We start from the raw sequence: 22,973 nt of genomic DNA, 5'->3' as shown, positions 1-22,973 counted from the left end.
TATAAAGCCCTAAACAGTTTGGGCCCTGGGTATTTAAGAGAACGGCTTCTTCGTCATGAACCCCACTGCCCACTGAGATCATCAGGAGAGGTCCCTCTGCATTTGCCACCAGCTCATCTGGTGGATACTCAGGGAGGGGCCTTCTTCTCCATTGCTGCCCTGTGGCTTTGGAACAAGCTCCCTGCTGAAATAAGAGCCTCCCCATCTCTGACAATTTTTTAAAAAGTCTTTAAAGACGCATCTGTTCACCCAGGCTTTTAATCAATATTGTTTTAATGGTTTTAATGCTGTTTTAAAAATATTGTTTTAAAAACTTAAAATTGTTGCGGTGTTTTAAACTTTTTGTTTTTGTTTTAACTAATGTTTTACTTTCTGTTTTTATTTTGTTGCAAACCGCCCAGAAAAATGTGTTAAATAAATAACTAAATGTGGATGTTTGGATGCGTCTCTTCAGGCACAGGGCTTTGCCAGCCAGAACGCCACCCAAGTTGGAACACAAACAAGCAGGTCTTCAGCAGTAACATAAACACTTCCTTCATGTTATCCTTTTCTGATGGCTGTTTATCCTGCTGAGAGCGACTGAGCAACTGACTAGGCTTTTTTTCAGAAGGAAGACAGAAGGAAGACCTGAAGCCAGCCCTGACGCTGACTAAGGGGGCTTCCCTTATTACAGCTGACTATTTTTGACCTCCCAACCTACAGCTGAACTTTCCAGGGAAATTGCCTTTCACTTCCCAAGGCAATCTGAGCTCCCCAGTCCTTGGGGTGGAGGGGACCTCGGACTTCGGCCCCCAGAGGTTATCAGGCTGCAGAGTCCCCTCGCGCCTCCGGCCATTCTTACTTACTCTTACCTAATCCCGTTAAAAGGCCACCCTGCCCATGGCTGCCCCCACAAACACCTCAAACTCTTCAGAGAAGTCAGCCCAATAAAAACCACCAAGATTACCAGCCCAACAAAACCTCTTCCTTGCTACCTGCTCAGACAGGGTGTGTGTGTGTGAGCGCATATACGCACGTGCAAAGCTCTCCCCCCACGAATCACAGACCAACCCTATCTGCTGCCCTCCTCTCCCTCGCTGCCTTCACCTTGCCCCACCACTGGTCTTTTCTCCCCTCCGGGGCAAACTACTCCTGCTCCCTTCCTCCTCCTCCTCCTCCTCCACCCCTGTGCCATATTGAAAAGGAGAAGGCAGTGAGGAGCAGAAGAGGCGGTGTGGTGGAGCAGAGGAGATCAGCATCCCAGGGCTTCTTCATAGGGCATTCTGGAGGGAGGGTGGGCTTGCAGCAGAGAGGGGCAGAGAGCAGCCCCAACTCCACCCACTGACAAAAGGCAGATCTCCGCCTGAGCTCAGGAATGCCTCATCCTTCCCCTCCACCCTCAGGGATCTGAATGGGATGGAAGGAGGGCCATCCTTTGCGATGGAAGGAGGGCCATCCTTGCCTCTTGTACTTGGCTCTCAAGGCAGAGACTTAATCCCTTTTCCACAATAGGAAGCCGGCTCAAACCAGAGCCACCTTCAGACATGCAAGTTAAAACCCATTAAGGACATTCAGTCTGGAGACCACCTGAGATTGGTTGGCCCAAGACCAGCGCCCCCATCAGAGATATGCCAGTCCTGAGGTTCTCACTGGCTCCAAGAACTGCTCTTCTCTGGAAGAGTGGGAAAGCCTTCTCCCCCTTACTAGTAGGGAAGTTCAAGAAATTAAATATACGTAACAGAGTTTTTTTTAGTAATGTGCTTGCAGAAGTGAAGTAAAAGAACAGTTTGAAATGTGTAGGATTTCAACTTCAAGCACTATATGTTTTACTGTATAATGGCCATATATGGTGAATTTGAATCGTAGTAAATTTGAATCTGAGAAGGATTTTCTGCTTGTCTTGGGCATTCTGGAATTATTGATTTGATGACTGAGTGTTAAAAATTTGTTGAGAACAAGAACAGTCAAAATATGATTATTAACTCAGAATCTTTGCTAAAAAAAACCCCAAAATGATTTAAACATGTCCCCAAGCATATTCCAGTGTAAAAAGTAGTGCATTCAGCGACTTTAAGAGGCAGGTGTGTTCATGCAAAAGTTTGATATCTGTAGGTAATTGGGAAGAATGAGATTCAGAAATTCTTCAAAAAACTACAAAAAAATATTTAAAATTCCCTTGAGTATACGCTGGTGTAAAAAGTGGTGCATTCAGCTAATTTCAGTGGCAGGATTGTATATGAAAAATTTGGTAACTGTAGGTCATTGGGAATTACAACTATTTCACACAAATAAATCCTTCAAAATATATATAATAGAATAAATATATAAATAGGGGCCAAGAGGAACACAGGAAGCTGTTGAGACTATGGGAAACACCTATATCAGGCATCAGCGACATAGGAAGATGAGAAAAGGCATCATCTCATACTGCGTGGGAGGAGGCAATGGTCAACCCCTCCTGTACTCTACCAGAGACAACCACAGGGCTCTGTGGGACCCAGGAGTCAACACTGGCTCGATGGAACAACTTTTCCTTTTACCACAAGACCAGCTCTCCTCCCCTAATAGGCCCCTCACCTGTGCGAAGGTGGGGTGTGACTGTGAGTCCAACCTTAACCAGATGGTGGTCCATCTAGGACAATGGGGAAATCGCAGGAGTCCCCACCCACGGAACACCACCCTGATCAGAGTAAAAGACCAGATCACGCGTGTGACCAGCAACATGCATTGCTCCTGAGACCGCTTGGGATTGGACCACAGTTGTCATGGCTGCTATGACCTCCTGAGCCGCCCCAGACAAATTGGTCCTGAAGTGAACACTGAAGTCCCCCAGCACTGCAAGCCTGGGAGACTCCAACACGAAACCCGAGACCAAGTCCGTCAGCTCAGTTAGGGACTCTGTTGGGCAGCAGGGTGTTCAGTACACCCACAGAAGCCCCAGTTTATCTCTGGCCCCCAAACACACATTCAATAAGGCCAGATACGGTACCAATACCATACAAAATATACATTCAACTCCGTGTTGATGTTTTTGTATTTTCTTTGCCATTCCTGTGTTGATTTCCCATTTCCTTATTTTGTGTGCAACTCTTATTTCTTAATATGTTTCCTATATTTAGAGGTCTGGCTTCAGTCTGGTTTTAAAAGTCCTGGAGGGTCACTTGCAAAACTGCCTCGAACGGCCAGGTGCTACTGAGGATGTCTTTTTAGACTATCTGTCTAGAGCTGGGCTCTCTGGGCTGTCCAGAGCCAAGCCAGACAGTTCTGAAGCCGTGTCTATGCCTGATCAGTGGCTTGAGGTCAGTCTTCCCACTGGTGGCAGCCTACCTCGAAGGAATGGTGTGCTCCTCCTCACCTGGGATCAGAGCAATCTCTCTACGGAGGGCAGATCCCAGGGAAATGTGCAAGCAGCCGCCCCCAGTCAGCGGCCACAAACCTCACCATCCCATCTTAAGGGTCTGCCTCTGGAGTTTCCACAGCTCGTGAGCCACCAAGTTGACACAAAACACCTACCTACCTGCACAGGCTTAGGGTGCTCGAGCAGCCGGGTTTGGGCCAAGGAAATTGATGCTCCTTGAGCCAGGGAGGAAGGGAGAGACGGAAGAAACTGCTCCACATTCTGAGCATGGATCTTCTTGCTTTCCAGAGAGTTTGGGGGTGCTCTGGAGCCCTCTGCTGGCCCAACCAAAACATGCATGCCGGACTCACAAGGTGGCGGGGTGGTTGCCAAGGAGCAAGACTCCAGAGAAAGGGAGACGGGGCAACCTGGCAGGGAAAGGGAGACACGCTTCCCCTAAAGGGGGGCACGCTTTTGCTGGCCCACAACCTCCTCCACAGACAGGAAAAAGGCACCGCCTTGGCCTACTGAGGAGTGTGGCCCTTTGACCGCTCACGGCTTCGCGAAGAATGAGCAGGATCCAATGCTCCTCCGTGCATCCTGCAGCAGCCGCCTCTGTCATCTCAAGTGCTCTGGGGTCCCCTGGGGCAAATCAGCCAGAAAGGTCACGCAGGGATCCAGAGGCTGGTCTGATCAGTATGCGGAGGCCATCCTGCTCCGCCGCTCTCTTTCATGCCAATTGAGATGAAGATCCTCACTTGTGGGGCCTTTGTCTGGGCTGGATGGTGGTACCCACCCTATTCTGGAGAAGGCTGCACTCCCCTTGGAGGGCCAGGTCCACAGTCTGGTGGTGCTTTAAGATCTGGCCTTATCTTTGGGGGCCCAAGTAGCCTCTGAGGCCGGGGGCCAGCAGTGGCCCCTCCTAGACAGAGACAGCCTGGCCATCCATGCACCAATTAATGTCTTGTTTGGGCTACTGCAATACATTGTGTGCGGGACTGCCCTTGAAGGCTGTTCAGAAACCACAAGCAGTGCAAAATGCCGTTGCAATTCTGCAGACTGCGGTGAGGCACAGGGAACACACCATGCAAGCATTGAAACCCCTCTGCTGGCTCACAGCTCATTCCAAGCCACAATTCTAAGGGTGGTTTTAACCTTTCAAGCCCTAGGGAAGCACAACCTCCCTAAATGCCTGCCTGGATCACTGCCCATTGCGATCATCCGGAGAGGCTCGTTTGCAGTTGCCACCGGCGTGACTGGTGGCTACTCAGGGATGGGCCTTCTCTGTTGGGGCCCCAAGACTCTGGAACGCACTCCCTGCTGAAAGAAGAGCCTCCCCATTCCTGACTACTTTTAAAAGTCCTTAAAGACTTATTTTTTCACCCAAGCTTTTTAACTTGATTGTGGTTTCAAACTGTTTTAAGGTTTTGATTTGTTTCATGTTGTTGTAAACCAGCCAGAAACAGAGGATTGGGGCAGTGTACAGATATAACAGACAGAGAGAGAGATGAGAGAGAGAAATGTGGTGGGACTGGGGTCTTTAACGGACCACCTTTTCTCACATTCACCTGCCTGGATTTTAACCTCACCTAAGGGATTCCCTTCCCAAATCAGTGTGCCTGACGTCAACTTTATGTCCTTTTAAGCACCAGTTGAAAACATGCTTGTTTGAGCAGGCTTAAGACTTTGTGGTTTCATGTTGTCACTTCTGTTTCTCTGCTCTATTTTGATGTCTTCATATTTATGTTTTATCTTTAAGTTAGCTCAATGTTAGAACATCTGCTTGGCATGCAGAAGGTCCCAGGTTCATGGCCTGGCAGAGTCTCCCGATAGGGCTGGGAGAGATTCCTGCCTGAAGCCTTGGAGAAGCCGCTGCCAGTCTGGGTAGACATTCCTGAGCGAGATGGACCCAGGGTCTGACTTGGCAGAAGGCAGCTTCCTATGTTCCTAAAGCCACTCAGAGGTTTTTAATCTGGATCCTTTAAACCTACAAATTAAATAAATAGCCCTGAATGGTGGTGGGGCTGGGGGTGGTAAGAGGAGGAGGAGGAGGAGGAAGAAGGAGGAGGATTATAATGCCTTTCAACATTCAAGGGGACTGTTCAAAGCTTCAAAGATGGCATCCAAGACTTGACCTTGATGCGATCTTTACAATAACTCTGTAGAGTGGGCCAACATGACCAGTCCCACATTGCAGACAGTGGGAGAGGAGGCTGGGAGAGATGGAGTTGCCAAAAGCGGAGGTGGGATTTGAACCAGGGGAGTCCTGGATTGCAGCTCAGCCCCTTCCGCATTCGGCTACATCCCTCTCCGTTGAAGAACGGAGTGCCAGCTGTACATCCACATGCTCTAGCTGCCTAAATGACCGTATCTGTTTCTGGGTCCTGTCCCATTCCGCCCCCCGCCCCCTCCATCACACTGGTCCATCATGAAGATGTTTATTTAATGCAAGGCTTCTCCACCTTGGGGTCCCCAGATGTTGCTCGACTACAACTCCCATCATCCCCAGCCATAACCGGCCACTGTGGCTGGGGATGATAGGGGCTGTAGCCTCTGTCTGAGCAACTGGGCCAGGGCTCCGTCCTGCTTGTTCCCTGGACTGGCAAAGCCTCTCAAGGTCATCCGGGGCTCCTGGGACACTGCCTGGCCCAGAGGCCTTCTGCTATCGCAGGCAGGGTGCCCACTGCTCCCTCTAAGGCGTGCGCATGTGCATGCGCTCACAAACTTTCAGATGTCCGCTCAGTTCATTTTAGATTGCGCTCAGGTTGAATCAGGAAGGCCCCACTCCGAATGCACATGGTGCGCGCACACACTGCCCTGATCCTGACGCCCAGAACAAAACTCATTCCGCACAGAGACGAAAAAATGAGAGGGACCCCTGAGGGTGCCCCCCCACCCACAGAAAGGCAAGAGGGACCCCCAGGAGGTGCAGCTGGGCTCTGCCACTCACTTGATTTTCAGAGACACTCCCTGGGGGACGCCAACACTGACGGTGGCTCCGAGGACGCTGTGCCGGGAGATCTTCCGCTCGGCTCCATACTCCACAATGGTCCCAAAGAAACCGACTCTGGAACAAAAGAGTCCAGGCGCCGTGAAAAGGAGAGCAGGTGTTGCCCTGCGAGACGGCTCCCCCTGGCCAGTGTGGGCACCGCCACCTCTTGGCGGATGACGGGCAGGGATGCAGGATGGCCCCGGCCATTCCCCCCTCTGACCGGCCCCCTCCCCGCCCTCTCTGGCCAGAGCAGGCAGGATGCTGAGATCGTGCCCTGCATGTGCAGAAGTCTTAGGACAGTGACAGGGGATGCAGCGTCTGGGATGAGGTGCCATCTTCCCTCCAGGCCAAGGGTTCCCCATGGAGGGTGTACCTGAAGGGGTCCCGGGGGGTCCTCAGCACCCTCCTACCGCCCCAGGCAGCAGCTGCCCTGCTTGTCCCCCACCTGAGGGTTGCCGGCATGAAGCTGAGGTGTCCTCAGCCAGCTCCTGGCTGGCTGGCTGGCTGCTGAAGCTCAGCAGACCCCTCCCCTCCGGCTTCAGAAAAGGAGCACCAAGTTAACAGCACAAGCAAGTTGATCCCATCCATTGCAAGCAAACCGCTTGTGAGTAACTCAGGGTGGAGGTGAGCCCGTGACTGGAGAAGTCTGTCTCCCTAACCGGGACCCTTAAATGTGTGGCTTTGTGTATACGTGTGTATACACAAGTGCATGCACAAGCGGACACAAATCTCAGCTTTCCTGAGCTGAAGGTTTGCCACCGAAGGGGACACACTTGTTAGGGAAAGTTGGGGACCCAACCCTGTTGTGGGGCACCCAGAGCACAAGTTGTGATGGGGTGGCTAACAAATAACGTGGATGATTATTCATTATGCTCAAGAGCCACCATTCCTGCTCGGAGGGTTGGGCACAGGCCACCTCGAGGGAGCCCCGCAACCTGCGCCGTCCCTGGCTAGACAGAGCCCTGGCAGCAAATGCTCAGACTCACTTGAGAGATCCTTTCACCCGCGTCTGATCCTCATCCTGAAACTTGTGCTGGTAGCTGACCATCATGAAGGAGTGAGGGATCCCCAGCTGCAACACGGGAGGGAGGGAGGGAGGGAGACGGACGCAGAGAGAGCCAGAGAGTCAGCGGCAGGGCCTTCTCCCTCTTCTTCACATCCCCCGCCTGCCCGCCGCCTCCTCCTCATCTCTTAGGAGGCTCCGACACAAGCCGATGGACAGGCCAGGAGAGACACGAGGACGTCTTTCTTCACACAATGCAAACTTAACTCGGGGGCTTTCACTGTTCCAAGGTGTGGAAGTGGCCACTCACTGAGATGGTTTTAGAAGTGGGTCAGGCTGATTCACAGAGGAGAGATCCATCTCCCCTAATGGTTACCTGGGACTTTCATGGAGCAACATACAGCAGACCGCAGCCATCCCACTTTAGGAACACACGAAGCTGCCGTATATTAAGTCAGACCCCTTGGTCCACCTAGCTCAGTATTGTCTACACGGGCCGGCAGCAGCTTCTCCAAGCTTGCAGGCAGGAATCGCTCCCAGGCCTATCTTGGAGATGCTGCCAGGGAGGGAACTTGGCACCTAGATGCTCTTCCCAGAGCAGCTCCATCATCCCCTAAGGGGAATCTCTTCCAGGGCTGCTCACACTTCTAGTCTCCCTTTCCTATGCAACCAGGGTGGACGCTGCTCAGCTAAGGGGACAAGTTGTGCTTGCTGCCACCAGACCAGCTCCCCACAATGTGACAGCTGGGCCGAGGTTTGGCGCAAAGCACCCCTGCCCTGCTAGCCCCACCCCCTGTCTCCAAGAGCTCTCGTGGCCGTGGGTGGGGCCCGGGTGTCTCACCTGGAAGGCCATCGTGAAGTGGCTGGCTTTGGTATCCCGGACGATGCTCGTGTTCATGGCCGACTGGATGCCCCAGCGCCACTGCAGGTACCCCATGGTGTTCTTGTCGAGGTTCCGCGCCAGGACCGTCGTGAGGCCCGGGCGGATCCCGCGGGAGGAGAACTGCAGCGCACCGTTTGTCGTGATGAAGCTGGAAACAAGGGGAGAGCGGCAGGGTCCTGAGGAGGAGGAGGAGGAGGAGGATTCTCTCTCTGTGTGCAGCCAATAAGTCGGCTGCCTGCCTGGCCCAGGGTGCCCCTAGCTCCGCCCATCCCACTGGGGCACGCCTTCATCGTGGTCTCTGGAGCCCAGCAGGGTGCAGGATAGGCAGGTGAGCAAGCCCAGCTCCACCTTTCCTCTTTCCTGTCCCCAACTTGGGACAGGCATCCTTCCTCCAGCAGATCACCTCGCTCCTCTGGCTGCTGCTGCTGCTGCTGCCTAAAGCTCTCCAGGGCTCAGAGGTGGAGGGGGGGGCGCTCTTCTTTTATTTATTCATTCGATTTGCACCCTACACTTCCCCCGCCGCTTGCTTGCTTGGAGGGTTGAGTGGCGGGACGCAAGCTGAGAGCCCTGGCTTCCCCCGGGGCCAGCCACGGGTCTTGGGAATGCTCACCAGGCCCCTCCCTCCCAGGCCTCCAGCACGGCAGACGCCAGGAACCGCAGCCTGTGGGGGGGGGGATCTGTGCAGGGAGAACCGACAGCTGCTGCTCGCACCCTGGCCCTCAGCTCCATCCGGCCCCTCCAAGCTTCGTCGCCCCCAACAGGCAGCAGTCCTGTCTGCTGCCCTCAAGGCAACGCAGCCTCTTTGCCATCACACTCCAGCTCCAAAGAGAGGGCCTGAATTCAAAGTGCTGCAGCCTCCCCGCAGCCAGGCAGCGCTGTGCTGGAGGGAGGGCCAGAGAACCGCTTCTGGGAGGGGAGGGCAGAAGGCCAAAGACCCAGGTGCGAAGCCCCACTCTGCCACGAAGCCCGCTGGGTCACCATGGGCCAATCGCTCTTGCTCAGCCTGGCCTTCCTCTCAGGACGGTTGTGAGAGTGAAATGAGAGAGGTGGGGGGAGACGTGGATGCTGCCCAGAATTCCTTGGCAGGAGGATGGGATCAAAGTGTTTTTCTATAAACAGGCAGAACATGCCATCTCCTGGCCACGGAGGGATATGGCAGCCTCAGAAGGAGGAAGCGGTCCTTGGGACACTCCTCCAGCATGCAAGAGGGTGCCGCAGGCCCAGGAGCGCCATCCCCAACTTCCTCGGACCCAACTCACGTGGGAGGCACTTCTGCGTGTCTGGCGGCGCGTGTCTCTCCCCCCCCCGCCCCCTTGGAAGACAGCTCCTTCTAAGAACCAAGCCTGCCACCCCCCGAAGACCTCCGTCACTCAGCTCAAAAGCACCGGCTTGTCTCTCACCTGCCTGCCCCTCCTCGAAGGAGCCCAGAGAGGGCTGGCCAGGATGACAAGGACAGGGGCCGGCCACTCCTGCCTTCCCCCGTCTTCCTGCCGCCAAAAAAAGACCCCAGAAAACCCCCAGTATTCCACCCGGGGTGGGGGGGGGAAGAGGAGGGAGCCGGCCAAGCTCCCTTGCGGCGAGATGGTCTGCCCTTGGCAGCTGGGCTGCTCCGGGGTGTCCCTTGAAAGCGGCAGGGGGGGGGGGGCACGTCCCAGCCGCACCGGCAGCGGGACGCAGCCCAAGAGCAAGGGCACTTGCTACCCTTCCCCAGGCACGAGAGGTGGTTTCGGAGGCAGGGCCCACCAAGACCGGCCAGGGGCTCTTGGTTCGTCTGTACGGAGGCCTGCAGAAGGCGAGAAAGAGCCCAGGGCTACCCAACGTCAACCCTGCAGATAAAGCTGGACTACAACTCCCATCACCTCCAGCCACCGGGGCCAGGAGTCAGAGATGGTGGGAGCGGCATCTGCAGGAGGCCCTATGCACGTCTCCTCCTCCCCTCTCCTGGGAGCGCTCTGGCCGGGGGGGGTGGTGGTTCCTCCCCCCTGCACCACTCTGCGCTGGAGCAGGCGAGGCACAGCAAGCAAGCGTCTCTGCCCTGGCGCTGACTTTCCCCACAGCCTGGGGGGCTCCACCTCTGCCACGCATGGAGGCCTGGAGGGAGAGGCGGGAGCGGCTAGCGACAGCAGGAGGTCCAGCCAGGCGGCGGCTCCGTCTCAGGAGGGCTCAGGAAGCCCTGTCCCCCCCCGCTGCATCCCCATCCCCGGCACGGGGCCACAGAATCCCTTCTCCAAGGCTCACCATCGCTGTGTGAGATTCCGGAACACCTTCAGGCCAAATAAAGGCCCCTGGAGGTCTCCGGCTCCAAACTCGAGCTGCGCAGACAAAAGACAGAGCAGAGTGAAGAGCTGCGGTCCAAGCCCGCTGGGAGAGGAAGGGGCTGCGTTTCCGGGCCCCCTCCTCCACGCAGGCCTGTCCTCAGAGCTCCTGCCCCCAACAAGGGAGGAGGAAGACAGGGTGGGGAAGGCCACCTGCACACCCCCTCCCCCCATTTATGGCGGCCAGTGTCCAAGAGAGGCACTAGCCCCCCAAGGTGCGCCATGTCTGATCTGGGGAGGTGGCACGGCGCAGCGCGGCAGCTGGGCGGGGAGAGCCAGGTTCAAATCCTGCTCACGCAGAAGACTCACTTGGATGAGCCTGGAACGTCTCTCTCAGCCTTGGCAAGAGCTGCTAAGGGGAGGAGAACTGGTCTTGTGGCAGCCAGCATAGGGTTTGTTCCCTTTGCTAAGCAAGGTCCACCTCGGTTTGCATCTGGATGGGGGACTACACAGGACCTCCGTAAGATATGGGGCCACAGCTCAGCAGACAAGCAGCAGCTCCTAAACTCACTCCTCGGCAGCATCTCCAGGGAGGGCTGGGAGAGACCCCTTGCCGGCAACTCTGGAGAGCTGCTGCCAGTCAGTGCAGGCGATACTGAGCTAGATGGACCCAGGGTCTGACTCAGTAGAAGGCAGCTCCCTACGCCCCGATGACTGCGCTTCTGAAAACTGGCCCCAACTCTACACTCCTTTGGAGACTGAGATCTTGACTGACGATGCTCCCCGCTCGGTTGCAACAAGGGGAGCTGGTTTCTGCGAAACTGTCCCGAGACCCTGCAGACAGAACGAGCCAGAAAAGGAGCCCGTGGTGGGGATCGGCCTCCTTACCTCCCCCCAGCCTTTGGCAGAGGTCACTCGCCGGAGGGCCAAGTTCACAGAGCCGCCCCCGTTTCCATTCTGGGTGGAGAGGTTTCCGGACAGGACTGCAGTGTCCGTGGCGGTCAGCGGAGCCTGGAAGACAAGCGGACCAGGGAGGGGCACTTGAGCCCAGCCTGCAGCAACCCAGGCAGCGCGCGCTTGGCGGGGGGAGACACAGCCGCACCGGCCGGCTTTCCCACGAGGAGCCAAAAACTCATCTACACTGACACGGACTTCTGCAGCCTCGCTCTTTCTGGGGTGGACTCCGAGGGGAGTCGCCTTCAGGGGCACAGCGGGGAAAGGCTGGACTAACCAGCATGAGGTCGCCGATTTGAATCCCTGCTGGGACCCTACTGGGCAGCAGCGATCTAGGAAGGTGCTGAAAGGCCTCATCCTCTCAGACTGCGCAGGAGGCGGCAATGGTCAGCCCCTCCTGTATCCTCCCCAAAGAAAACCACGGGGCTCTGTGGGCGCCAGGAGTCGGCACCGACTGGACGGCACCCTCCACCTTTACTCTGATGGGATCCCACAAGGAGAAGCAGACTTCATCCGGAAGAGCTGGAGACACCCACAGCAGGGCCACACCACCATGGCGCTGTGCCTGGTGGGGTCCCTGAGGGCACCCCTCTACTTCCGCTCAGAGCCGTGCTGGGCTGCCATTCCCCGCCGTCCCTATCCAGGCCTGCCGGGGCTGTTGCTGGTGGCTGCTGTAGGGTTCCTCTTTTAGCCGGCGAGCCCTCTGGGGACAGGGGACTCTCTGGCTTCCTCCTCTATCGAAACCACTTTGAGAACTTCTTTGCTGAAAAGCAAAGCACATCCATGTCTGTAAGACGACTACAACAACACCGGCCATGTGCCGAGTGTACAGACGGTTGGCAGGCACACGCATACACACACAGAAAATGTGCAAAAGGCATAGAAGACGAGACTGCCATCACAAAGGAAATCAGCTGGTGCAGACCAGAAAAAAAGGATGAACTGAGGCCGAGGGGATAGACTCTCCACGTGCTCTTGTTCCAGGCAGTTTCCAGGCAATTGGCCAATTGCTGGCAGCAAGGCACAGGCTCTGCCCGGGCTGACACCTTGCACGTCCGCCCATCACCTCCCCGCCAAACTGACTTTTCACTGACCTCACAGAAGCTGCACTAGATGCCAGCATTCTATGAACAAGGCCCTCTGCTCCTCAACACTTCCGCTGTTTTTTGTAAGAAAGATCACTAATAAAGTGTTTCATTTTTATTACATTATTTTATAATTACTTTTATGACATGTACACCATGGTTCTGTGAAGCCATGGGGGCGGGTGGGGGAGGACACAGAAGTGGCACGGGGTGTAAGAATTCAACTCCCTGAGAAAGGGCTGGAAACAAAAAGCAAGTTTCCAGCCCTTGATGGATGTGGAGATTTGGCTGCAAGTGTGAAGGCTTAGTGAAAAGTTAGCGTTCTGTATGCAAGGAGTCCAAATTCTGCAGGGAGAAAAAGCTGAATTCTGTGCCCTGAACAGATCCCTGAAACTGAGCAAGTGTCCATCATGTCTCTTATTTTGTGCAATTCTGCATCTTTAACAACAATTTTGCCTGTTTCCTTTCTGTTCTGTACGTCAGCTTGAGCCCTTCACTTTGGGAAATGGAAAGATGGCGCATAGATGTTACAGCCAGCGAGCCGGGGTGCTTATAAAGTGTGCGTTGAGGGGCGGGGGGCGGGGGGAGACAGAGAGGCTCCTACAGGCTTGGGGGGGAGGGCCTCGCGTATCGCCCCCTCTGAGGCAGCTTGTGAAGCCAAGAGAGCTACCTTGGCAGAGCTGCCCCCCCGCCTCCAGAGCCCAGAGCGAGCGAGGCGGTGTGCTGCCCAGCATGCAGACCCACAACGTTACCTCGATGGACTGGGAGATGTGCATTTTGTTGATTTCGATCTGGGGGAAGCCGCTCCCGGGCACATCTTCGTACTCCTCATCATACCGGTCAAAGAGGTCGGTGGCGTCGATTCCAACGCTAATCGTCCCCTGGAGAAACCAACACAAGCCCAGCGTGAGACGGGGGCCACCCTCGGCCACCTTCCAGGAGCCTGCTCTCTCCAGCAACCCTGCCCGTCCCCCCCTGCGGCTCCTTTTGCCCATCCAGGAAGACCTTGGCGGAAGTAATTCCGCCTCAACACCCGCCTTCCCCCCCTGGCTGGCTCCAGAACTTGATCCCCAGATGTTGTTGGGCAACAACTCCCATCAGCAACAGCCAAAGGCCACTGCAGCCAAGGATGATGGGATTTGTTGTCCAACATCACCTGGGAGCCCAAGGCCGAGAACCCCTGGGTTAAACCCTTCAGGCACATCCCAAACCGCCATCAAGTTTCAGCCTGTGCAACCGTGTGTGCTCAGTTTATCCCTCGTTACCTCCTCTTCCCTCATCCTCTCTTATACCATCTCCTCTTGACAGTCAAACTTACTGCAGATTGCAAACTCTTAGGGGCAGGGACCTGTATTTCTGTGCTACTCACAAACAATGCACATCTCGGGACCTCTTCTACAGTCGGGTCCAGACAGGCTGACTCAATCACTCGCTGACAACAGCAGCATATGGCCAGGCAAGCTGGTTGTGTGGAATGAGTCGCCACAGGCCAAACAGTGCAGAAATACGCTCAGGTGGCCTCCAAGGCAGAAATCCTCAAAAGCGGAACCAGTTTGCACCTTCGGTTGAGAGTCTTCAAGGCCAGAGACTTAAAGCCGTGTATGCTAACGTGCCAAGTGGCCTCAAAAGCCATTTGAAGCAGCATGACTCTGCTTAGGGGAAGGATAGTCGGAAAGGGGCAAAGAGCAGGAGGACTCAGAAGAGGCTAAGCAAGGGGTTGGAGTGGGGGGGAGTTAAGCCGTGTGATATTTTGGTTGTGTGGGCCTGGCTTGGCCCCAGGCATCCTTCCCTAGAAAAGGTAGCCGGAGATGGACCACTGTTGATTTCAGAGAACTGAAGGGGATTTGGAAGAGGGGTCGCATAGGAAGGTGCCTTATACCGAGTTGGACCCTTGGTCCCTCTAGCTCAGTATTGTCTTCACAGACTGGCAGCGGCTTCTCCCAGGTTGCAGGCAGGAGTCTCTCTCAGCCCTCTCTTGGAGATGCTGCCAGGGAGGGAACCTGGAGCCTCGACGCTCTTTCCGGAGTGGCTCCATCCCCCAAGGGGAAGATCTTGCAGTGCTCACACTTCGGGTCTCCCATTCATGCAAGCCGGCAGGTGCTCTTTCCGGAGTGGCTCCATCCCCCTGAGGGGAGTCTCTTACAGTGCTCGCACACACAGTCTCCCATTCAGACGCAAACCAGTTGCCAGCAATCCCCTCTCTCTCCCTTTCTGGCACACAGGCACTGGGGACAGGAGAGAAGTGGGTCTCCTTTCATTTGTCCTGGGAGATGGAGGTGGTAAGAGGTAGGGGTAGCCCTCTCCTTCTGCTCAGAAAAGGATTTCTCCCACTCTTGCCATCTCAAAAACAGAAGAAGAAAGGAGAGCTCAGGGGAGGGGGTTGGTGTGGTGCAGCCCGACACTGGCCGGTGGGTTCGTGGACGCCTGATGAGGCCACCGCAATGCCCCACGCACACTGGGATGGCTCTACAGGACCAGGATGGGCCATGGACACAGTGCTAACACTGGGGCTTTCCAAAGGGCCAGGGGACGCGTCCTGAATGCCGAGGGGGCTCATCGCCAGCACGGACCTCCACCCAAGAGACCCCATTCAGCTCCCCACTCAGGCATGGAGTTCCCTGGGTGAGCCTGGGCTGGTCCTCCTCCTCCTCCTCCAGCCTGACCCACCAGCTCACTGGGCTGGTTCTGAGGATCAAGTGGGGTGGGGGGAGCAGAGAAGCACCAGGCAGGCTGCTGCTCTGAGGTTCTTCTTGGAAGAGGCGGGGGAGGAAATGGCAATAAATCAGCAATACAAGAAGCACAGGCCATTATGCAAATCACATCCACCTCCACGAACATGCAAGCCACCTGATGCGTCACTATCTATTTTGGAGGTGGGCTTGGGCAGAGATTAAGGCCCCCCCCGCCCCCGCCCTCGATCCCTGATCGGAAGCGAAAGACCCATCTTTGGACTGCAGACTGTTAACTCAGATGTCTATTTAGAAAAACAACCCAGATTTTAGAAACACTCAGAGAGACAGAGAGAGGAGAGAGAGAGAATGCTGATTTCTGCAGCTGCACCCCTTGTCCTGGCTGGCAATCAAGGCTTCAATTAGGAGCTCTGAAGTCCTCAGGATGTAGGCAAGGTCTGATCAAATTAAGCCCTGCGCCGCAATCAGAGGAGAGGAGAGGAGAGGCAGATTCGCCAGTGTCCCTCCAGACGCCTTAAAAACCCCAAAGCGGGGAGGGGGGACTCACCAGCCACTTCCCACCCACCATCACACCCAGCGGGGTGGAACCAAGTGCCGGCGAAGAACCAACACCTGGCCAAGGCAGGTCCTTGGAGCAGGGGGAAGAGGCTGTCCTTGTCAGCCTGGCTCAGGCCCCCGGCTTCCCAGCTGCTCATCCTGCAACGGCGGTCTTTCTCCAGGAAGGATGTGCCTCCCCCTGCCTGCCCCCAAAGTTCTCCAAGGCCTCCCTGGACTAGAGGAAACAGAGCCCTGATTTCCACAGCGCTCAAACACTCTGCCCCGGACACAAAGGAAAAGGCCAGGACCCCAGCCTGCAGGCTCACAGTCGAGGGGGCAGAGAGAGCCAACGCGAAAAGGGGAGTGGTGGGAGCAGAGCCCCCCCCCCTCTGGCTCGCGGAGCCCCTGAAGGGTCATCTGGCTTGCAGCATCTCTTGGGTTTCAAGCCCCAACACACACACACACACACACACACACACACACACACACACACACACACACCCCACCAGCCACTCTGGAACTCCCTCTCCTCCTGAGGTTACCACCGTGCCAATTCCAGGCCTCTGGAAAGCGAGGAAGGAAGGAGGGAAAGGCGAGAGGAAGCAGGGCCCTTGGGCGCCAACCTGGAGAGCCACCGCTTGAGAAATATGAGCCCGTCCCTTCTAGCAGAGCCAAAGCCGAACCAAGAGGCTCTCTGGACATCATCTGCCGGGGAGAGACCCGCCTCTGGCCTCCCCAAAACGCAGCCCTCAGCGCCAGGGCTGTGTGCCATCCCAGGGGAGTGCGGCAGACGGCACCTGGACACACACGTCAGCTTCCAGAGACCTGAGCCTCCCCTGGGGTCGCATTGACTCATTCAGAAAGAGAGACGGCCCCAGCCCTGATGGCTACAGAGAGAGGCGTGAGGGCGGGCAAGGGACGGACGGGTCTGTGGAACTCTCCGCAGCCAGCACTGGGGCCAAAAGCGTTGCAGCTCTTTGGAAAGAAGGCTTCCGAATCCTGGCCAGGGCCTCACCCCCCTGCCACCTCCCCCAGCCCCCCGACTGGCAAGCCCAGAAGACATGCGGGGAAAGGAGAGGCCTTGTGCAGCTCGGCTCAATGTGTATGGATGTATTCAAACCCCAGAGTCAGGCTTCTCTTGGCTGGGACACAGCTGGCTAGCTGGCTGGCTGGCTGCCTGCCTGCCTCCAAGCTCGGCAGAGCTGAGCCCCTTTCCTGGGGTCTGGCCTCGCTGTCCTCCGCTCCTGTTGAAAAGGCTTTGACAGGACGGGAAGGGACGAAGGAGCATCCTCGGCTCCAGGGATGAGCCAGCAGGAAGGGGCCTGGGCTCTGATTCGGAATCAAGGCAGAGAGCGGGGAGGCCTTCCAGCCGGCGAGCGGCAGCACTTGCTTGCCAGGCGAGGCGGGAGTTCTGCTTTCTCAGACCTGTCCTCTGTCGAGGCTGCTGCATATTCAGGCTCTCCTGGGCCGAGCTTCCATCATCTCTCGCCTGTCAAGTTCGCACAGGGATGCACTCAAAACGGGTTGAAGACAAAACACAAACCCCCCAAGTCCTTCCTGAAAAAGCAAACCGCTGTCCAGGGTTTGGAAGGGAGAGCAGGGGCGGGAGGACTCCTTTTTGTGGCAAGAGCCCGACTGCACCCCTAGGGATGGACCGCCCTCATATGCACAGACCGAAGCCGGTGGTCCACCCCCCCCCCCCCGACGGCAAGGGGTGGGATTGGGGTGCGCACGGCAGGCTCTCAAAACGGCAGCTCTGCAAAGACGGGGAGGTTGATGCAGCCCAACATCGACAGCTCCACGGAGGGCCGGCTTCTGGTCGCCAGCCCCTGGCCTCCGCTGCTGCCGGGGCAGGATCCTTGGCTGCCAACGTGCTTGGCTTGGAAGAAGAGCCAGCCGGGTGGGAGAGGAAACCCCTGGAAGAGGGAGGAGGTGCTTGCCATAGTGCCACCGAGGCCTCCTCTCTTCAAGGGGGACTTTTAGGGAAAAGGCCAGAGGGTGGAGCAGAGGGGAGGCACACACCCAGAGGAGAGGCTGCTCCCCCACAAGCCTGACTCCCTACCAAGAGCCCACGAGGGACCTGCTGGAGCAGAGAGGGGGTCTGTCTAGCCCAACTTTGCCTGGCCTCCAGGAAGTCCACATGCCGGACTGGCTAAGGCGACAGGGGTGGGAGAGCCGTGCGCAGGAGAGAGCAGAGCCCAGGGGGGGAGGCAACCTTGGCTCTCCAACTCCCACCACCCGCAACCGCCATTTATTGGGACGTTGAAGTTCAGCAACCGCTGGAGAGCCCAGGCGGCCTCCCCTGCTCTAGCAGAAGGATCCACTGAGACTGGGTGCCGAACTCTCGGGGTCTCCTGCGGCAGCGGCCCCCCCCCGCCCCCCCCTTTTCACTGGCTCTTGCCCCAGCAGCCTCCATTTCTCCAGGGCTCACACAATGCTGACAAGCAGCCTTCCCCGGGCATGATCCAATTGGGCAAGGGACGTGCAGCAAAGGAGTAAGCAACAGCCCCTCCGGGGGCTACAGAAACAAGGCTCCAAATGGCCAGCCCGAGGAGTGGATGCAACCCTCCCCTCCTTCTCAGCAAGGGGGAAGCAATCAGCCCATTTCCAGCGCCTAGAAGAGACCCAGCGCCTGCTGGGGGCTTGTGCGCCCCCCCCCCCCGCCCGGGAGTCTCTTCTGCTTTTCCACAGCGTCCTCTGAACTCACAGCCTCCTGTGCTGGTCTTCATCTCCCACCCGGGCGATCCTTGCCAGTTTTCAGCTGTGGGCAAGGATGGTGTGACAATCACCTTTGGGCAGCCACTGGGCTAACAAGGCAAGCTTGCTTTGCAATGCTGAACTTTCTGGGGTCGCAGCCCCCTTCAGTTCAGAGACCACGGTCCGATACACACACGCCATTCCCGGGATGCTTTCCGACACGCACGTTGGGGGCTCTCTCCTTCCTGCCAGCAGGACTCAGCCCATCTGTCACCAAACCCGCCGAGCAACGGAGTCTGGGAGAATTCCCTTCCCCACAAACGTGCCTATGAGGCTTGCCTGCCCACACGTGGGTCAGTCAACAGCCCAGAATGCAAAAGAGCAGCCAACTCTGGTCTTCCAGAAGCAATCCTCACTCGCTACAAGCTCCCAGATGTCCAGCTATTTACAAGCCTGCGCAAGGCCTTGGGTGCTGACGCAGTTTCTAAATGTCTGAGTAGGGGGAATGTTCATGAATATTCCATAACACCACAGCGGCCGAGAGTCAATTACTAGGGAGGGTTCATTTCAGTCCACAGAAGCCAGAGTCACGGAGGTTTGGAAGAAGACTGCAGTCTGCCTTGGCTTCAGTGTTTTCCTTTTGTTGAACGCTTCCGTTTTGGTAGGCTGAACTGACAAAGCCACTGTTTTCCTGCACATCTGCGTGTCCCATGCTTTATTCCAATCCTCCAATTGTCCCCCTAAACGTGTAGTAAGCGCCCCCTCAAAGAGAGACAAGCTGGCTCTGATTCTGCAAGTAGATCCACAGATTATTACTGAGCAGCAGAACCGAAAGGGACCTCAGAGGTCTTCTTGTCCCACCCTCTGCTCAGTGCAGGAAACAGCCTCCAGCAAAGGAGAGCATGAGGCAGGCTGTTCCACTGTCCAACAGCTCTTAGATAAGGCTTAGGAATGCCTCCTGAATCTGGCTCCTTGCCATTTCAACCCAGGGGTTCTAGCCCTGCCCTCAGCAGCATCAGAGAACAAGCACGCTCCTCCTTCCACGGGGCAGCCCTTCAGATATTTGCAGCTGGCCCTCATATAAACCCGCCCATCCCCACCTCCCAACCCCTGCCCCAGTCTTCTCTTCTCCAGGCTAAGCATCCCCAGCAACTCTTCTTCACAGGACTTGGCTTGCAGACCCCGCGCTCTCCTGGCCGCCCTCCTCGGAACCCCTTCCAGTTTCTTAGAACCCCAACGCTGCTCATCTTTGTCCACAAACCACCAGTTGTTGCCCAGGGCAAGCGTGGTGGTGGTGGTGGTGGGGCCTGGGGACACGCCACTCCACGGCCTGGCATTCCTGGACTAGAGGGGTGTGATCCCACCGGGCTGAGCAGCCCAACCAGGTCCCAGCTGAAGCAGGCCCCATGCAGCGCTCCACTGAGCTCATCGGACCCGCCGGAGACCACCGGCCGCCGCCAGGATATTTTCCTTTCCAGCATGGCTCTCTTTGCTTGCTTGTTTTGCCAGGCACAGGCCAGAGAGCCGAGGCACTGAGCAAGTGGTGAGGTCACCCCAAAGAGCCCACCGAGGCTCTGGCAAGGGAATCTGGCGCGCACCGCCAAGGCAAGGAAAAACAGCAGATGGCGGGTGGTTAAAAATAACCCCAGGGAAGGAGGACCCCGCTTCTGCCTCAGGCCGGGAGGAAGCAGGGCTTGCTGAGTTGCCTCCGCCTGGCCTCCGCCACCTGTTCCCAGCAGCGCACGCCAGAACCCCACCAGAAGGGGAGGGAAGGCAGCGGAGGCCATGGAAACGGCTCTGTGTGGCTCCTGAACAGGGCAACAGCTCTGTGGGAAGAGGCAGTGGCCACTCGGAGCAAGGCCAACACTGAAGCCAGGATCGGCTGGAGTCCCCCAGGGTCACGTCCAAGAACTGGTCACAGAATCCAAGAAGCTTAGCACTGGAAGCAGCCTTGAAGGTCTCCTGGTCCAAATCCCGGCTCACGGTTTCAGGGAGTCTCTCGATCTCATGACCGGGCTGTGGGGGTGACCAGACTCTCATCATCCCCCCCAGTTCAGAATCAGAGAAGGGTGCCACCTCTGGGCGCTGGGCAGCTGCAGCCTGCTTCTCCAAGCAGGCCTCCAAGCTCGAGGTGGGAAGAAACCAGCAGGACATCCACAGCCGCTGCACGGCAAGTGTGGGCAGACACCCCACCAGGGCAAAGCGCTCGTGTCCCGGAGTCCAGCTGCCTGGAGGGGAGTGGGTTGTCAGCTCAAGGAGGCACGGTCCCAAAGAGGCAGGGGCTGAGCTCCAGAGCAGCAAGCCAGGACCACGGAAGCAAGCGGGTGGTCCGAGCAGGCAAGGGGCCAAGATCCAAGGCCAGCAAAAGGGCGTGGGAGCTTCGGCAAGGCCTGTGGGTTTCGCAGTTTTGGGCACTGGTCTTTCCCTGACCCTACCTGGAGACGCTGCCAGCGAGGGAACTTGGGACCTTCTGCTCTACCACTGAGCTGCAGTGCCAGCCCCTCAGGGGGATATCTTACAGCAGGTCCACCCATCTAAATGCAAACCAGGACAGACTCTGCTCAGCAAAGGGGACAATTCATGCTTGCTATCACAAGGCCAGCTCCCCACCCCGAAAAGGGAGATAATGGCACAGGAGGGAAAGCACCAGACCCCAGATGAAAGTTCAGGCTTCAGCATGGTGTGATGCTGGTTCTGAGAACCCCTGACTGATAAATCTTGCTGGCCGGAAGAAGGAATCAGAAAGCTCAGAATTTCACCGTTTGGGCTGGGAAGGGATCCTTTCAGGCAATTTAGCAAAGACGGTTCAAACGCTCCCTCGGACTCGGGAAAGCCACAAACCAACCTGGTGCCATCGATGCATTTTCGAGAGAACCAAGAGGCTGTAAGATTACAATCCAGAGAGTATGACTGTGCTGCAAATGGTCTCTCTTTTTGCTGAGCTGGAAATCTGTTCAGAGGGAAACTGCTTTCCATAATCAATGGTTTGCTATTTCAAGTCCTGCCCTCGTGTGAAATTCTGAATCTTTTTTCTTCTTCAATGCTCTTAATTAAACCATTTTAGAGAGCACAGGTCTTTAAAATCAGAAAGCGTGATTTCCATGACAAGGCCCCTTTCTGCAGAATGTGGGAGATGCTTCTGGAAGCCTGGCCACCCCATCCCCGGCCAACAAGGCGACTGCTCCCATATCAGGCTAGTCACAGACACAGGCCTAGGGACAACCCCGAGCCTTCCAGGGGGGCTGGGACGCTGCCACCACCGAGGGACGGTCCTTGCTCCAAGGTCACAGGCACACGTCACAGAGCCAAGCCGGAACGGGCCGAGAGAGAGAGGCAGAGAGCAAAACAGCAAACAACCAGCCCTAAATTAAAAGCACTATTCCGCAAGGAGCAAGAGCAACGTAATTATATAATGGAGCGATCAAAGCCGAGGCTTCCAGCTTGGCTTGCAGCCGCTCACTCCAGGCACAGATTAAAAATGGAACCAAGCCTATTTTAGGTGAAGCAATGACAACAACTGGGGTCCACAAGTGGGGTCCCCAGATGTGGCTGGGCTTCAACTCCCATCACCTCAGTGGCCTTGGGTTGGGAACCCCTCTAGGAGATCAGCCCCAGGCCCAGAATTTAGGTTGGGGTGTGTGTGTCTTGAACAAGGTTTAAGACTCCTGCCTGAAACCTTGGAGAGTGCACACACTCAGCTGCTAGCCCTCAGTCCTTGGTTCCATGAGAAATCAAGTGAAGCGGGCACAGGCCTGCCGCAGCCCCAGGACTAGCCAAGCCAAAACCCCACGGCTGCAACTGAAGGCCACTATATGCGACACACACACACACACACACACACACACACACAGAGAGCCCGAAATTAATTTCTACAAGCCTTGAGTGAGAGCAGAGCCTGATGGAGTGCAGCCAGCAAGAAATGCCAGCGTGGCCCCTCTGGGAATCTCAATTCAGGAGCAGCACATCTTTCTGCTAAACTAAATCCACCATTCATGAGAAAGGTGAGATGAGAAAGGCAGGCCGAGACGCATTCCTCACACCGAGGGGGAACAAGGTCACCGCGCAATCTTCTGCTGCTTTGAGGTGACAGCCTAAGATGTGCTTTCAGTATTACTGGGCCAACCTTTCTGTGTGCACCCTGCAATTTTATTTCAGAAGGCCTCTCTCTTCTGGGTGATGTTGCTCTGCCCATCACAACTCCCCTTTCATTTGCACTAGGCCGAAAATGAGAATCTGAGTGTTATCCAAGACAGGTTCTGGCCAACAGGGAGGGCAGAGAAGGAAACTGGCATTTGTATCCTGCGGGGACCGCGGTCCGTGACTTTGGAGGAGGAGGAGGGGGGGGGGGCCATGGCTGAACGTCCTTCTGCTCACAAGCCACAGAGCAGAAACAAAGAAGGCTGCAATCTCTCTCTCTCTCTCACACACTCACACACACACCCAGCAACTGAGAGACTGCTGGCGGAAACACACAAGGAGCATTTCGGGCGACTGGAGATGTTTGTAGCTGCCACTCGAGATGGAGACACCCACAAAACCAGGAAGGTGGTGCATGTCAGCA

The 22,973-nt window shown here is 56.4% G+C and overlaps 1 protein-coding gene across 2 annotated transcripts in view; it reads right to left on the bottom strand.

Moving 5' to 3' along the window:
- Positions 1–22,973, bottom strand: part of DNAJC11 (DnaJ heat shock protein family (Hsp40) member C11) — a 63,751-nt gene that overhangs the window by 6,208 nt on the left and 34,570 nt on the right. For both annotated transcript variants that reach the window (XM_053281384.1, XM_053281383.1), the window contains exons 5-10: positions 13,241–13,369; positions 11,338–11,460; positions 10,433–10,506; positions 8,153–8,342; positions 7,295–7,380; positions 6,267–6,383 (exon numbers count right to left, since the gene is read on the bottom strand). In XM_053281384.1, the coding sequence (XP_053137359.1) occupies positions 6,267–6,383; positions 7,295–7,380; positions 8,153–8,342; positions 10,433–10,506; positions 11,338–11,460; positions 13,241–13,369 (719 nt within the window). The remainder of the gene's footprint in view (positions 1–6,266; positions 6,384–7,294; positions 7,381–8,152; positions 8,343–10,432; positions 10,507–11,337; positions 11,461–13,240; positions 13,370–22,973) is intronic.

This window comes from Hemicordylus capensis, chromosome 16 (genome assembly GCF_027244095.1).
Source record: "Hemicordylus capensis ecotype Gifberg chromosome 16, rHemCap1.1.pri, whole genome shotgun sequence".
NCBI classification, from domain to species: domain Eukaryota; kingdom Metazoa; phylum Chordata; class Lepidosauria; order Squamata; family Cordylidae; genus Hemicordylus; species Hemicordylus capensis.
The sequence above is the reverse complement of the archived record's forward strand: the minus strand, read 5'-3'. Positions and strand labels throughout refer to the sequence as shown.